This window comes from Hoplias malabaricus, chromosome 16 (assembly GCF_029633855.1).
Source record: "Hoplias malabaricus isolate fHopMal1 chromosome 16, fHopMal1.hap1, whole genome shotgun sequence".
Lineage (NCBI taxonomy): Eukaryota > Metazoa > Chordata > Actinopteri > Characiformes > Erythrinidae > Hoplias > Hoplias malabaricus.
In genome coordinates this window covers 12,328,057-12,344,431 of record NC_089815.1, presented here as the reverse complement: position 1 = coordinate 12,344,431, position 16,375 = coordinate 12,328,057, and the positions used below count along the sequence as shown (strand labels likewise).

Here is a 16,375-nt window from a genome sequence, read left to right as displayed (position 1 = left end):
GTGCCGCCCTGCCATGCTCTACTTCTCTGTTAATAGCATTAAGCTGTCTTTCTGGTTATTAGCACAAAATCTATGAATTGTTCAGCAATAATTTCATTTATTGGTTTACTTAAAAACAAACATTTACATAAAGACATTTTTACAATTTAATTTTAGTAAATCTATTTAACAAGACAAAAAATAGTGTATATATATATATATATATATATATACTATTTTTTTATTCATTCCTTCCCAAATACTGTGCAATGTATTTTCTCTCACAAATACATTGCATTCCCTTAAAATACAACAATATATGTTTGAAGTGGCTGGATTTAACTGGAAGCTGCTATGTCTTTAAGTGTTGACTGAGGCCGAAAAAGTATCATAATCATTTGTGAGGGTATGCAATTGTGTTTGTGAGGGAACATAAAAATCAATAGTATTTTTTTTTCACCAGTCCCTTTAGGGGCTTGGTACTATTTCTACACTGAACCATTTTCAAATCGACAATGCACGCTATGCAATTAAAAATAATCACATAATGAACAACCAGAAATAAGACAAAAGAACAAGAAACACATTTTCCATCAAAAATAAAACAACTGCTTTGTAGTCCTACTGCTCCATAGAATAGGTGTAGTACAGAATCTTTAATACATGAACGCCAGGTGTAAGGTCATAAGGCCAATAAGAATCATTATAGAAGAAAAATGACTGTCTGCTCATTTAATGGTCAGAAAAAACATGTAATCTCCCACTTGCATTCCCTCCTAGAATGGCATGAGTGTTAGGGTGAAAGGCAGTGACAGAGCACACTGTGGTCAGGTGATCTTCATTCTGTAATGACTGGAGGAGGCGTCCACTCTCATGGAACACTTGGATCCGCCGAGGTCTGACTAAGCTGCCAATGACAAAGCAGTCCTCCCTCTTCGGGTCCCACACGGCACTTAGTTTGGACAGCCAGCGGCCTGTCTGCATGAAGTGTCTGCAAAAGATTAAAGAATCACAACTGAAGTCACTTTATTTCACCTAGTTTAAAACACATACGAAAAAAAATTGTTCAGAGAGTACACTCATGCATGACATACAAAACAAACAAAGCAAAAACAGAAGTATACCATATAAAGACTGACAACTCAGAGCTGGAACGGTCAATATCTCAAAAACTGTAGGAGTATTAGTGCCAAAAATCAACTGGAATAGTATAAATAGTAAAGATAAAAATAAAACTGAAGAACAATGAAGTGATGCTCACCTTAACACATTAAAAACAGCAGTTATGATTAACAAATTGAAATCACTTTATATGATATGGTCAAGTCCTCAATTTGACTAATGTTCCCAATGGTATTAAAACAAGTTAGCATAAGAACATTATTAATTGTTTGTAAGCGCTTATCCAGTTCAGGGTCGCGATGGGTCCAGAGCCTACCAGGAATCACTGGGCGCAAGGCAGGAATACACCCTGGAGGGGGCGCCAGACACACACTCACACATTATAAGAACATTGCCTTGATTCTATTTTGTATACCAGTTTATTAATATAATAAATACACAAACTAAATTTATGAAAGACTGTAAAATAACTGCTGTTTGGGTCAACATAACATAACCTTACAGAACATCTGTCCCTGAGTGCCTTTGAGAAGTCCATAGACAAGACAGTATTAACACCTTATATATAAAACTTACATTTTTCACATATCAAACATTAAACAAAGGAACAAACATTCAAAACAAAGTTCTTTGACTTACTCTTCTTACTAGAATTCATAGTAAAGTACTTGTACATACTCTGATTTGTTCAGCAGAGGTGCATTGGTGACAATTCTGGAGGTGTCAAAGACCCTAAATGGACAAAAAATGAGTATACAGTGTTTGTTATTACTTAGTTGTTTAGCTGTGGACAGGAAATCTTCCTATCAAAAAAAATATAAGGAAATATGTTAAAACAAATGTACAGAGTACAGTGAGAGAGAAAGAAGCCCTGCAGAGAAGCCAGTGCAGTGAGGATCAGAAGCTGAACAAGCAAAATGAGTAAGTATCATAATCTAAGCCAGAAAAGAATGCATGAGAGTATGTTCTGTGCAAGTCACAGGGCAGCCTGCAGTGATACGTTTCTCACACTGTGATTTCTATGCTTCTCAAATACATTTATGTACAGTGTGTGTCAAGTAGGATGTTTCCAATTTACTTTCTTTTTCTTTTTGTTTTAATTCCTCTCTTTTTCATGCTTTTTTGACTTCAGTTTGAGATTTCTTCTTGTTTATAACTCCAACTGCAGTGCTGTGACTGATCCAGTTATACCAGCATAACGTACACTAACATGCGACCAACACGCATCTCTACAGCGCTGGAAACCCTCAACTAAACAGAAATACCTGCTCTGTGGTAGTGTAGTTCTGACTACTTAATTACACAGTAAAAGTGAGCTAACGAAGTATGCATAGTAGACAGATGATCTAGACTATCAAAAGATTCCTTGTTTTCACTTGTTTTCCTTGTTATATGAGTAAATGGCTAAAGATTGTGTTATCTGTATTTCAATTTGTTGTCATAAATTAATAATTATATCATCAAATGACTCATTCTGTAAACAGCTAACTGTTGCCTTTGTGTGTGTGTGTGTGTGTGTGTGTGAGTGGGGGGGGGGTACTCTCACCTGATTGGCTAAATGCAGTGCACAAACAATTTGTTTAATGTGAATATGTTCTTTACCACAAGTGGTATGAAGTATATCCTAATTCTAGTATTTTGATTAAAGTTCTAGTTTAAAACACCTGTTTTTGTGTCAGGCCCAAAGTGAGGTTTAAAAGCAAAGAGGAAAAAAAAAGCAAATCTAGTTGGTGCAAAGTTTTTTAAAAACCAATGTACCTGATATTGTTGTCCATGCATGTGGTCAATACTCTGTGTCCTGTACATGGAGAGAAGTAGGCACTGGAAATTGATAGAGAGTGACCGGCTAATTCACACACAGGATGGCTATTACTTTTCTTCAGAAAACGATTGTCGTATATGTGCACTGATCTTAAAAAAAAGACAGAGGGAAAAAATGTTAGTTCAGTTTTTTAAAGCTGAAAGGTGATCCATTATGCATTAAAATACATGCTCAAGGAACCTGTTCTCAGCAACCACAAAGTAATGTTTGTGCACAGGGTGGAGATGAACAGTGCGGAGAGCCTTCGGATCCAGAGTGTGTATTGACTCATATGATGTCCTATAAACATAAACATAAAAGAGACACAAGAATTTAAAGAAATAAGATTAGGAACTGAAATATTTTTGGGGCCAAAAATTAGCCAAAACTGACCAAAAATACAAAACATGGTAAAGATGCAAATATTGATTATAAACACTTTAGTGCTTAGCAAATATATATATATATATATATATATATATATATATATATATATATATATATATATGACAGTTTTTATTCATGTTTTCCATTTCTGCTTTAGTGGTAAAAATTCTTGTGACTAGGAGCCATTGCCCCAAATTAGAAAAAGGTATGGAAAATTCAAATAAAGGAAATAGCAATGGGTAAGTTATCTTTGGCCTGTATTACATTGAAAATAATACAACAGCACATTTGTTTTATGTTTTACCTCATGTATTTGATCATGATCATTTTATATTAAGCATTATATCCATTATAACATTCTTCATTCATACTGTCCTTTAATTACACACTGCTCTTTGTTTTGCTCTGGTGCTGGCCAGACAAGGAAGTGCTCACTTTTTAAGTCTTGGTTCCTGTCAAGGTTTCTTCCTCATGCTCTGTGGTGGTTTATCTCTGGCGCTGTAACATCTGTACACATTCTTGATTGTGGACAGGAAGGGATTACAGGCAGGCCGGTCCAACACCAGCACATTGTTCTTCCACAGTGATGTGTTTTTAGTGGATGCATGGTCTTGTAAAATATGGATAGGCATCTGTGGCAATATGTTATCTTTTTAGGACTTAACTGACAATCTGGATGATCATTTTTACTTAGAGCTAGGACCTAAAAATCAGTAAAGCTGCTTTGTGACAACAAAGATCACTCTAAATAAAACTGAATTGAACTTGATTGCAGTTTTTAAGGTGCTTATATCCACAAAAAATTCAAAAGTGTTTATATTTACAAAATACAATCAAGTTAATCAATGAAAACATTGGACATTTTTTCTTTGTAATGCTTGTCACTTAAATAAAGGATCAAGAAATGATCAGATCACAGATTCTAGTTTTACTGCAACTGCTGCATCATCTATGGTGAAATGAAAAATACCATTAAGAAGCGGAGGTGCCAGAATGTAACTGATGCACCATTTAAAGTGGAATGGACAGTTTTATTAAGAGGTTGTATTACAAGGACTCTGGCTGAGATGTCGGAATGTACTTTATACTTATTTAATTTCAGTGCACAGATGTTTGACTTTTGGCCGAACTTTTCCATTTAAATGCATCAGTAATAAAATGATGTTAAAATATGTTTAATGATATATTGTTACCCTGAAGTTCTGCGATCCACTATAACAATATCTCCATCCATGTGTCCAATGAGCAGAGTTGAACAATCATTTGAAAGGAAATCAAAGCTTTTTAAGCCAGAATCTGAACGGTAAACCTGTGTAGAGAAGTACAAAAAAGAGACAGTGTAAAACTTTACAATTTCTATTTATAGAAAACAAGGTTCCTCAGCTATTACAGCAAATAAACATATACTGTAATTCAAAATGTATAATCAAGCACTTTGTCATTTTGTGTTTGTCACTATCAAGTATGTTATAAAGGAAACATCAAAGAACACAAAATAACCATGTATGTATAACTAAGACCCTGTTTACATTTAAAACAACTTGGCTGTTTTAAATAATAGTAACAATAGTGTTATTAATAGTTTAATAATAGTGTTAATAGCTGCAATTTAACACTTGCATTCTAAGATTTTAGAAGAATTAAATCAATAACAAAATAAATCATGTTTGATGGTGCATTACGTAGCCATAATACTTAGGTTAAATTAATTATAGAATATAAAACAAAAACAGTATGCAGTAATTCACCACATAAAATCATAATGCTAAAAACTCATTCTCTTTCGACTTTATAAAATATACAACAAATGAATTTTGTTTGGATATTGAGAAATAGAGTGGGACAAAGAGCACTGTCTATTTCGAAAAACGTTGGCATGTGCAAATGTAATGTGGATATCGAGTGTGGCTATCACTTAAATCCATTTTAGAATCTTTAAAATTATGGCTTTAAAATGAACAAAAATGCTGTGAATGCATCTATATTTCAACAACCAGTGTTTTTTTTATGTTACCAAAATATGACTGCATTTAACACATTTCGCAACAGAGATGGAGAGGGGCAGAGTGTGGAGTCAAGAAGAAGTAGAAATAGGAGACTTTACTGATCCTCTTAAGGAAAGTTTCGCTGCATTTAACCCATGGTAGTGAACACACAAACACACACCAGTGAGCAATTCTACACACACTAGGGGCAGTGAATACACACACACAACCAGAGCTGTGGATTACCATCCACATTTGCGTGCAAGGACAGTTTGGGGGTTAGGTGCCTTGCGCAAAGGCACTTCAGTCATTGATTCTTTTTTTCCTGATGGTTCTGGGAATTGATTTGGTGAGCCCCTGGTCTGAAGCTCGCTTCTCTAACTTTAAGGCTACGGCTGCCCATAGAAGGTTACCTACATTATTAGGAACAGACATACACACACAGATCAAAACACAGAATAGCCATTATTCAAATTAAACTGGAAACTAAAAGACTGTTATGATGCTTTTACACTGCATGGAAACTACTTGACTGGTCTGTGGAACCAAATAACTTTTAGCCATGACTTGTGCCTGATATGAAGTGAGCTGCAGATCTGTGAGAACTTGGGCATGGAGTCTTGTTCAAATGTACATGTGAATACACAAATAATGTTACCAGCACTACTGCTGTTTTTAAAGCCTGTGGTTTCTGCTACATTAGAGATTGCTATGTCGCAGGTTACATTTTGTGCGGGAGCTGTGCCGGTAGAAAAGTGACCAGGGAAAACCAAGCGACCATTTCTTTTCTGAACATTGAGGGGAATTCCAATGTTGTAAGACAGTTTTATTCATTGCTGTAAAACCTCGCAATACTTCACTCAATCAAATAAAGCTGAGACGTTTAGTAATCATTTAGAGGACATAGATGTGGCAAGAGTTAAAGTAATTTACATAGATAAAGTAATTTAGATATCTCCTGTAGAATTTCATCTTCTACATGATATTGTCAGAGCATACAGATAAAAATACCAGGTGTGGAGTTAGTTATTGTAAAAAAAATACTTAAATTATATTGCACTTTGTAATTGTCTTTAACTATTTTCACTATGTCCAGATAGATTTTAATACCAAAGTAAACAAAGAAACCTTTTGTTGCAGTGACGTGGTAGTAGTGCCACTGTAGCACTGAGAATGATCCACCACCCAAATAATACTTGCTCTGTGGTGGTCCTGCCAACTGAAGAGCAGGGTGAAAGGTGTATAAGAAAGTATGAAGAGAAGGTGGACTACAGTTATTTGTATTTGTAAAACTACAAAGTGCTCCTGTATAGTCATTGCTGGGGCGGAACCATTAAGTAATCGTTATTATCGTAAAGTAATCTTCGGCCACCCCGCCCAGCCCACCCACCACTGCTTTGCCAGCAACTTTTTTGATGAACCAAGGTATCATTTTCGGTGCCACCCTTGTGTGAGTAATGGTCTTAGTCTGGCCACACTTATGAAAATTGTCTGGCTCTGCCACTGGGTCAGTGGAGCAGATAAAGTGGAAAATGAGTGTACATACAAGGTAGACGTTCCCAATCCAGTGGTCGATCAGTGTATATATTCAAATTTGATTGATTTTCCTTTAGTCTCAAAGCCACAATACGACAAACTCAGCTTATTTTCAGTAGGATTTTATTGTTGCATTGCTTCAAATAAACTATTGATTTATTAAAAATTAATTCAGCAAATTGTTGCTTGTAGTATTGAAAAAGAAAGCAAAATACAGTCCTCTTAAAAATAAAGATTTTTTTCTAATTTTGATAGGCGCATTAAAACCATGAACATTCCAAGGCATGATTGATCTTCAAGCTCTCTTTTCTTCCATTCTTATTAGATGCTGTTGCCATGATCAATCCTATGCAAAGGACTGAAGTACATACAAATTCTTACAAACCTTAGAGTCTAAGCATAGATTATTCTACATATTCTTTGTAATTATGTTATTATACATATTCTTCGTAATGCAATATTCTTGGACAAAGTCTTCGCCACTACAGAATATTTTTCTGAATTAATGTTTTTCCTTAACCAAAACTTTTTATTTTGGTCAGTTAAAATAAATACTGCACAGCGAACACTTGTAATGATGCTGGTAACTGAAATATGTCTTCTTACCTCTTCAAATACAGCCTTTTCCAGATCCATGCAGCGTGCACTACCATCATAACTGACCGAAATTAGGTTGGACGTTTGAGAAGAGAAGGCCATGTAGCTGATTGGACGAACGTGAGGCTCAAAATCTAGCACACCATCATCACCCCATTCTCCACCCTGAATGCAGACAACTTAACATTAGTTGATTAGTTGACTTGTCTAATGGCACTCATGTTAACATACTTATGCTTTCTTTTTCAAATGAGTGACAAGTTAAACAACCCGTTTGTAAGTCTTTACTGCAACTGTAAATCTGCTGTGAAAAGCGATATATAAGTAAAATTTGATTGTTTAATAGATAACAAAGGTGTCAAGAAAAGTGCAGAAGTCAATGAGGAATCAGGAAACAAGGGACAGGTTTGGGGGCTGCAGACTCCTGCTCACTCTTTGGCCTGTCCACGTTTAAACCCGAAAACCACTGCAATGCCACATCCAAACTAGCGCTCCTGTTTTTAGCATTTTTTAAATTATTTCGACAGTGGGGTGCAGTAACTCTATCAGCGTGGACTCACTCATAAATTATTGTAATAAATACACACACACTATCACTGGAAAATTTGAACATTAAAAAAAGAAGTTAAACATTAAGAATGGCAGAACATGAAAAGTATCAGAAGTTCAGAAATACAATCAGAATAACTATAAATCTCTCAAAGTTCAAAGACTTTGTTCACCATTTACTCACCAGGTTCCAGAGGCCCAGATGGCCATATTTGTCCCCAGCAGCCATGAGCAGACTTGAGGAACAAGGGTGAAATGCTGCAGAAAATATACGGCCTTTTACCACCTTCACAACTGCATTGGCATCTATGGACATTTTCTGCAGCACGGACTCATACCTGGAACAGAAAGGGATGGGTACTGACATTATACTATGCACCTACAAAACAGCGTTTATAACAGAATACCATTATATTTATCAATGTTATTAATTGTATGGCCTCAACACTGTCAGGTTTCTATTACATTCCATGATGCCATCAGCATATTCCAGTATCTCACATTCATGCCCACCAGCTGATTGATGGGACTGGGCTTTTACTTCAACTCAAACTGCTCATTTTTCATATTCCACATAGTATACATTATATTGCCAAAAGTCACTCGTCCTAATAATTACATTCAGGTGTTCCAATTACTTCCATGGCTGAAAGCACTTAGACATTCAGACTGCTTCTACAAACATTTGTGCTAAAATGGATCGCTCTCAGGAGCTCAGTGAACTCAGCATAGTGGATGCCACCTGTGCAACAAGTTCAACCATGAAATGTCCTTGCTACTAAATATTCAACTGTCAGTAGTATTACAAAAAATTGGAAGTGATTTGGAACATCGAATTGGGGCCACAAAGTGGTATGTCTCGTAAAAACCGCAGGGTCAGTGGATGCTGAGGCAAATAGTGCACAGAGCCAACTTTCTGCAGAGTCAATAGCTACAGACCTCCAAACTTCATGTGGCCTTCAGATTAGTTCCAGAACCGGGCATAGAAAACTTCATGAAATGGGTTTCCACGGCCAAGCCGCTGCATCCAACATCTAGAGGAGTGGAGTCATGTTCTCTGGAGTGACGAAACACGCTTCTCTGTCTGGCAGTCCGAGTCTGGGTTTGGATGTTGCCAGGAGAAGAGGATTATGGTGTGGGGTTATTTTCAGGAGACCCAGCACCTTAGTTCCAGTGAAAGTTTGGGGATGGCCCTTTTCTGTTCTAATATAACTGCGCACCAGAGGTCGGTAACACATGCAGTGCACAACGGGAGATTTTCTGCATCTCACAACAGGAGATAAAAGGCGTGGGGCCGTGCCTGTACAGCGCATGCAGGAGAAACTCAGGAATATTTTCCCTCCCCATTCTCACACACACTGACTCAGACTTTTACCCGGAGCCTTTACTAGGGCGCTACCGGAATAAAGTTGGGGTAATGTCCTTCTCTTTCAACATCAGTGTCTGACTTCATGCTCCTGGACAAATAGTTAAAAATTACCAGAAACACACCTCCAAACCTCGTGGAAAATGTTCCCAGAACAGTTGAGGATGTTATACCTTCAAAGGGTGGGCCAACATCATATTAAAAATCTTATGAATTAAAATTTGGATGGGGCTCAAATTCATATGGGTGCAAAAGCAGATGAGCGAATACTTTTGGCAATAAAATGCATTGTGTATTACTTTAGTATGTTGTGTGAGAGAGTTTGGTAGTGTTTTTAAGAGAGTTTATAATCATGTGTAAGGGGTTTGGTGGCGTGTCAGAAAAATGTATAGTAGTGTGTGAAAAAGTTTTCATACTGTATGTATGACATTTGGCTGTGTGAAAAAAGTTTGATACTGTGTGTCTGAAAGAGTTTAGCAGTGTGTGTAAGAGGTTTAAAACGGTGTATATTAAGGTTGATATTCTGTATGAGTGAGTTTCACTAGGGAATCTGTGTCCATGTCCAGGCACATTTGACCTCCAAAGTCCAGTTCTTTTGACTAGATTAAATGCTCCATACTGGCCCCCATCTAGGTGGTGTGCCTGGGCACGGTTCAGTTGAATTTGGGCATGGTACACGTCTGTGTGTGTGCTATGTCAGTGCTGCTGATATCAATGCAATATGATCAAGTCAATGCTCCAATACTCACTCTAAAACCATTTTTGTTACTTGTTCTACTCAACTGTACATAGCTCTATTCACTTGGTGCCTGGTAGCTTTTCCAGTATAACCACTACAATAAGTAAAATTTGATTTGATTGTGCATAGATATATGGAGGAAAATAGATTAATAGATCAAAATATTTTAAACGGATGTAATTGCTCTGCAGCAGAAAGGCACAAATAAGGATATTCCCATTTAAAAATATGGCTTGACTTTGTATTTAGTAAGCACTTTTCACACTGTAAAAAAATTTGGAAAATCAAATTTTTGGACTTGCCCTTTCAACCATGTAGGGAACAGTGTGAGAGTTTCTGTGTCAGATGCATTCCTGCAGCTGGAAATTTTCTGCATGTTTCAGACATGGGGCAGCACTTGTGCAGCCCTATTCTCCAGAACATTACCAGTTCTATTCACAAAGGCTCTCACTCAGACATTACCCAGACTGCATACTAGTGGGCTAGCAGGAAAAAGTCCCGGTAATGTCTGTGACATACATCATGGACATTTGTGCTCACACATACAGCTTCTCTGGGTAAATTGGCAGCCTTGGCCAAATGGTTAGTTTGCTTCTCACTACCGACAGGATATTTGGGGGCAGTGGGAGTGAAAGAACAGCACTGTCCCCTGCCTCAGTTTATGACTGAGTTGCTAACCCCATACTGCTCCCTACATCCCGCCTGCTTGCCTTTTGTGTCCACTTGCACAGAAATGCAGAATGGGTTAAATGTGGAAGACACATTTCATTGCAAGTTGTTCAAATAATATTCAACTAATTGAATATTTAAAAAATAATAATTATTATTATTTTAACAAACCATTAAAGTCTGTGCATTTGTGAAAGGGGCTGTAAAGGTGTAGCTAAATAAAAAGTCTTGACCAAATAAAATAGAAATTATGGATAAAATTTAAAAAGGACCAGTAATTATAAATTATTTTATACATTTTGGCAAATCCCTAGTATGTGTGCAAATAGTGTTAAGCAATCTTTTTCATTTGTTTAATTCTAAGATAAAAAATAAAAAGACTACAGCTGAAAATTTGACACTAGAAATTATCTTTATTAACTTTAATAGTCATACTAATGCTAACACTACATCCCTAAATTAACAGCATGCAAGATGCAAGATTACAACATTTAAGAATACAAGAATGTGTCTCACCTTTTCAGTTCTGGCAGATCTTGTTTATGTTTTATGTGCTTCTGTCACAGAAAAAAAGACAATTAAACATGGTTGGCCAGACATACAGGGAACACCAAATATAACCTACCTCATTCCAGAGCTTAAGCAGCCCCTTAGGTAGCTTGAAGCTTTCATCAACATTAACTGCAACCAGGGGTATAGGTCCTTCTGGTTTACGGTCTACAGTCTTTTAAAAGAGAAAGTTTATTTTAATTAACAGTAAAATAGTTATATGTGAGATTTGTTGGATCAGAATAAACATTTGTTATCATCTTACATTGTAGTCAATGAATTCAGTAGAAGTGCTTGCAAGGGAAGGTGAGCTGGGTTTTTTCTTCTGTAACCTCAGTGATTTCCGCACTGAATGCACCTCTGCAGGTTTCTCTCTAAATCCAAAGTTTTAAGTTAAAATTTGCTAATTAGATTTCATTTGATAATTAGGGTCATTGTATATGTGAAAGGTGGTATCTGAGTGTAATTTATTATTATTGTTTAAGTGTCTGTATAATGAACAAACATTTTCTATTCAAAATTCAACTTACTTAGCTATACCCCTATAGGAAGGTTTAGCTCTTGGCTTCCGTGCCTCAGTGATCTGCAGAAAGTCAATATTGCATTGTTATCACTGCAATTTTCCATTATCGTTCTTTATGGTTTTATTAATGAAATGCCAACCTTAGGTAACTGAAGAGACCGGAGGAAAGCCTGGTTCTGGCTGATAGTTTCCAGACGGTGAAGCTCATAATCAGACAAAGGTTCAGAATGTCTCTAGGGAAAAAAATACAGGTTAGATAACTTTTTGAATGGAGCAATTAATAGTTTTATCCAATGAGGGCATTTTACATTATGAAACAACCTTATACTGACAACTGGATATATCACGTTTCTGTACTGAACATATTTCAAAACATGCATGGATTATGAGTGATAATTAATTCAATGATTTTAAAGCTGTCTGATATTTTATCTCATGTGAGATGTACTTTACAAAACCAATACAAAACATAGTAAACAATAACATATTTTGCTTGTTATTTTGGGCTCTAAAAAACGGATTGGCTCCTTTTCCTTTTTGCTCCTGATTCTGTATTGCCAGTTAATGTATTTTTTGTTGTATGAATCTGTATGTGCTATTAAAGCATTGTCATATTCACATGATGGTGAAAGCAAAAGGTGAAAAAGGCAATTATATAATCACACAATGAATGCTATGGTTCAATATGCACCTTTCTTTTGACTCCCTTCTTGATCTCAGTCCCCGGACCAATAGAAGGCAGACTTTTCAGTGACAAAGGCTGTGCTTCCACTGGTTTCTCTTTAAGTCTGGCCTTTCTGGACTGTTTTTCCATTTTGGAAATTTGAAGCCGTGTTATTCCTGAAATAATGTTTAAAAAACACATTTCCTGGTTTTAACTGAAAGCCAAAAAACAACAGAACATAGCATCTGTTACAACAATTCTGACAGTAAATAAAAGGACAATAAGACCTTTTTTTCAGACATTTAATTATTTTAACCAGAAAACAGAAAAAAATACAAAAATGTAACTAATACATTTAAATAAAATACAATATATTCTCAGGATAGATTTAAAAACACAGCAGCTGCCCTTCAGATCGTGTGAAAGTTTCATGATGAATGAACCAAAAGAAAATTACAAGTTACAAATATCAAAAATATCTGTCAAGTAATTATACAAAAGTGGGCATTGAAAGACCATATGAAAGAGTGATGCTGTAGCTTGCTGACACCAATCACACACTAGATTTACATCTTCTGCATTGAATTAGTCCATGCTTAGCACAAATTGAGGATAAATGTACTGAAAATATGTTTTTAGCTGGAATTTATAACAGAACTCTACAGCTCAACTTGCTTTAAATTTAAACACTCATACACAGTCCCACACTTACATTTTTAGTAGTGGAGGTCTCGCTTTGTGGATATTATCATTTATTTTATTATAGTGCTTGAGAAGCACGGTGTTATCTCATTATCCATCCATCCATCCATTATCTGTAACCGCTTATCCAATTTAGGGTTATCTCATTATTATTATTATTATTATTATTATTATTATTATTATTATTATTATAAATTAATAATATATTATTACAAATTGCTTGAGGTGGACATTTAATGCCCCTTTTTCACAAGTTAACATAATTCCCCATTGGGGGGGGATAAATACATCTACAAACAGACAAACAGATTAGATAGATAGAGATAGAGAGGTTTAGCACATAAATAAAGAGACGTTTGGTGACACAGAGTAGCAAGTAGTGGCAAATGTTATTCACTGAATAATATGGGCCAGTCTGTAAATGGCATCTACCTTTTAGGTGACACTTTTGAAAACAGTTCATACCACATTCTGAATCACTCACTGAGTGACACTTAGCAATCAGAGTTACTGGTTGAGTCTGAGATGAGTTGCTGTACCTTTACTCAAGCTTAGACTGGCAGATGCCATTTAATGAAATTCATGGAGTAACACTTGCCACTAGGTGCCACTGTACCCCCACTCACACCTCTTTAACAAATTCTGTTTTAGACTGTCCACTGTGCACACCAAACTCCTCATATACACTCATCCGGAATGGGGTTTGAACCCCAGGACCCTGTAGCTGTGTGACAGTGATATTGCCTGTTGTGCCAACATCCCTTGTAAACAAAGAAACAAAACAAAACAAATAATATTGCATGCCAACACAAGGCCTATGCTTCACCAAGTTGAATGTGCTGGAGCCTTGTCACACGTGTGATATAATATACCACTGGGAAAACACCAAAAACACAGACTCTCACATTTTCAGTTCAGAATTGGGCAATTTTCATATGTGGAACAGAAATCCAATCTACATCTGATCCTGAGGTATTTAGGGAACGGAACCATTTACGAGTTCAAATACAAGGTAAAATTAAGCAAACATAACAAGCACAGAGAATTAATGTTCTTATTAAATAAGGCAAAAATTAAAAGAGATAAAATGAAAAACAAACAAAAACAGCTAAAACCCAGTCTCTGCTTATTTGCTTCTCACAGCTGAGCGCTTGCATTTAAGTCAGCTGTGTTCAGCTCTTTCTCATTTAAAAGTGGTTGACCCCAGTCATTCTGGACAGAGCTGTTTGGTCATGATGAAAATTGTGCAGTTATATGATTCTTGTGATATTTTGACTAAAGAATCTCATTGATGTTTCATTAAGACTCAGGGAAATGTGTTAACTTGTGAAAAAGCTTTTAAATCTGATATTACATTAACAAAAATACAGTGAATACACTAATAAAACCCTGAATTACAAGTAATTTTAGTACAGTTTGCCCTGAAGTACACTCACTACCCATGCTCTCAGCTCCACGGACTATACAGGATAATTCTGTAGTTCTACAATGCAGACTGTCGTCCATCTGTTGCTCTGCATACTTCGTCTGCCCCTTTACCTTGTCCTTAAATGGTCAGGAACCCCAAAGGGCCACACAAAGCAAGTATGGTTTGGGTGGTGTATCATTTTCAGCAATGCAGTGGTAATAATGTGGCAGTGATGTGTTAGTTTGTGTGCATGTGAATGGATCACAACATAGTATTGGTGCTGGAATTTTTAATCATTGTCCATTCACAGTCCAGTCTAACAGACACGCCTTCTGTGTTGGTCCTCCTCACACGTACAAAGTCAGAAACAGTAACTTATCTGTTGCTGCACACTTTGTGCTTGTCATTCTCTAGTCCTTCATCATAAGTCACTAGAACACAGTATGCTGCAGGTTGGACATTTTTGATTGGTGTCCAACTCCTACCAATGAAACTCACACTAACACATCACCACAACTTCTGATGTCATGGCAGTGCTAAGAATGATCTAGTACCCAAATCACTCCTGCTCTGTGGTGGTCAAACAGAGGTCCTGATCTAGGCAAACCATGTATGTAGAAAAACAGATGGACTACATTCTGTAATTGCAGAACTACAGAGTGCTACCGTGAAGTCAGAATAGCTGAAAATGTGAACAGTGAATGTAGAATCAAGGAGTTTGTCATAATATTATGGCAGTATTCACAATATCAAGCAGACATAAAAACTGACATTAACATGTGGTAAACATGCCAACAAATATCTCAAGTGCAAATAAGTTAATTGCACGTTTTTCTAATTCTAAACCTCTGAATATGGGTTGTGAGAAGACTGAAAACTGCCTGTAATGCTTATTTCCCGGAGTTGTGTTTTTCTTCAGTTTCAAGTAATCGGTTAAACGTAATAGTAAATTACGAAAGTTGATCTAACAGCACACCAAGATCTGCATTATATGATTCTATTAGCCAGTGGTTTTGTGTGTCCGAGCAAAGTTCACAAGTAAGCTAACAAATAATGTGACGTAACATTTTCGCTGTAGAAAAAAATTCATTTGTTTTGCAAAATGAGTCATTTCACTATTGTCTAAATACATCGCACCAAATAAACTGCCTTATGTATGTAGCGATAAATGTCTTAACCTTCAAAAAATACGAAAAGGAAAATAAGACAGTTTACCAGTAACAGATGACTTTTGACAACTAAAGACGTATTAAACTCAATCTCTCGGGTAAAGCTGGGTTTGAACTGAGTGTAAACTTTCTTTTACGAAAAAAAGTGAGTTATAAAAATTCCCGCTGTTGTGTTGTACACAGTGCGCAATTGTAATTTTGGGACGGCACCCCTAGTGGCGCGGAGTGCAAATGGATGCTGTGATTCTAGGTTTGGTGATTCTAATCTAAAGAAGTGTACGATAAACGTGTTTAAGGAATGTGTATTTTGATACCTCTGGTCCGGACAACACACGAAAAGAAGACAAGACAAGAAAAGTACCTTTCACTACTTGTTCGCTTAGCGTCTACAGCAATATTTGTAGAAAACACTGCAACACTGACAAACTAAAATAGGTGGGAAGAAATAAATATGGCTTTTATTTTGCCAGTCGTCAAAATGCCCCACGCGGAGTTGCTTGTATTACCAACTGGGCAACCACGCCCCCTTCTCACTCAAGCGAACCAAACGGAGTAGGGGAGGGCGGGACTACGAAACGAAAAACGAAACGAAAAGCTTCTCGAAGTTCTATGTAGAGGTGGGCGATACCA

The 16,375-nt window shown here is 36.6% G+C and overlaps 1 protein-coding gene across 3 annotated transcripts; it reads right to left on the bottom strand.

The window, feature by feature from the left end:
• Positions 1-217: 217 nt before the first annotated feature.
• On the bottom strand, positions 218-15,948 carry wdr76 (WD repeat domain 76). Of its 3 annotated transcripts, none has more exons than XM_066647895.1 (14): positions 15,792-15,948; positions 12,494-12,642; positions 11,943-12,035; positions 11,810-11,862; positions 11,545-11,653; positions 11,356-11,454; positions 11,247-11,287; positions 8,141-8,294; positions 7,417-7,572; positions 4,483-4,598; positions 3,104-3,202; positions 2,860-3,012; positions 1,780-1,833; positions 218-970 (listed from the first exon to the last, which is right to left on the bottom strand). In XM_066647895.1, exons 2-14 carry the CDS (start codon positions 12,614-12,616, stop codon positions 712-714), a joined length of 1,509 nt encoding a protein of 502 aa, XP_066503992.1. In that variant the 5' UTR covers positions 12,617-12,642; positions 15,792-15,948; the 3' UTR covers positions 218-711. The 3 variants fall into 3 exon arrangements, with proteins under 3 accessions (XP_066503992.1, XP_066503991.1, XP_066503990.1); XM_066647894.1 differs by having other exon boundaries at positions 11,247-11,284; positions 12,494-12,680; positions 15,792-15,945; XM_066647893.1 differs by having other exon boundaries at positions 12,494-12,680; positions 15,792-15,944.
• Between the last annotated feature and the right edge of the window lie 427 nt (positions 15,949-16,375).

Bases quoted from the DNA above. Each gene is read 5' to 3' on its own strand.
- wdr76 (XM_066647893.1), bottom strand. From the start codon at position 12,667: ATGTGTTTTTTAAACATTATTTCAGGAATAACACGGCTTCAAATTTCC. The intron at 11,654-11,809 runs GTAAGTTGAATT...CTTTGGATTTAG, and splicing joins TCCTATAGGGGTATAGCTAA to AGAGAAACCTGCAGAGGTGC. The intron at 11,455-11,544 runs GTAAGATGATAA...CTCTTTTAAAAG, and splicing joins CTGAATTCATTGACTACAAT to ACTGTAGACCGTAAACCAGA.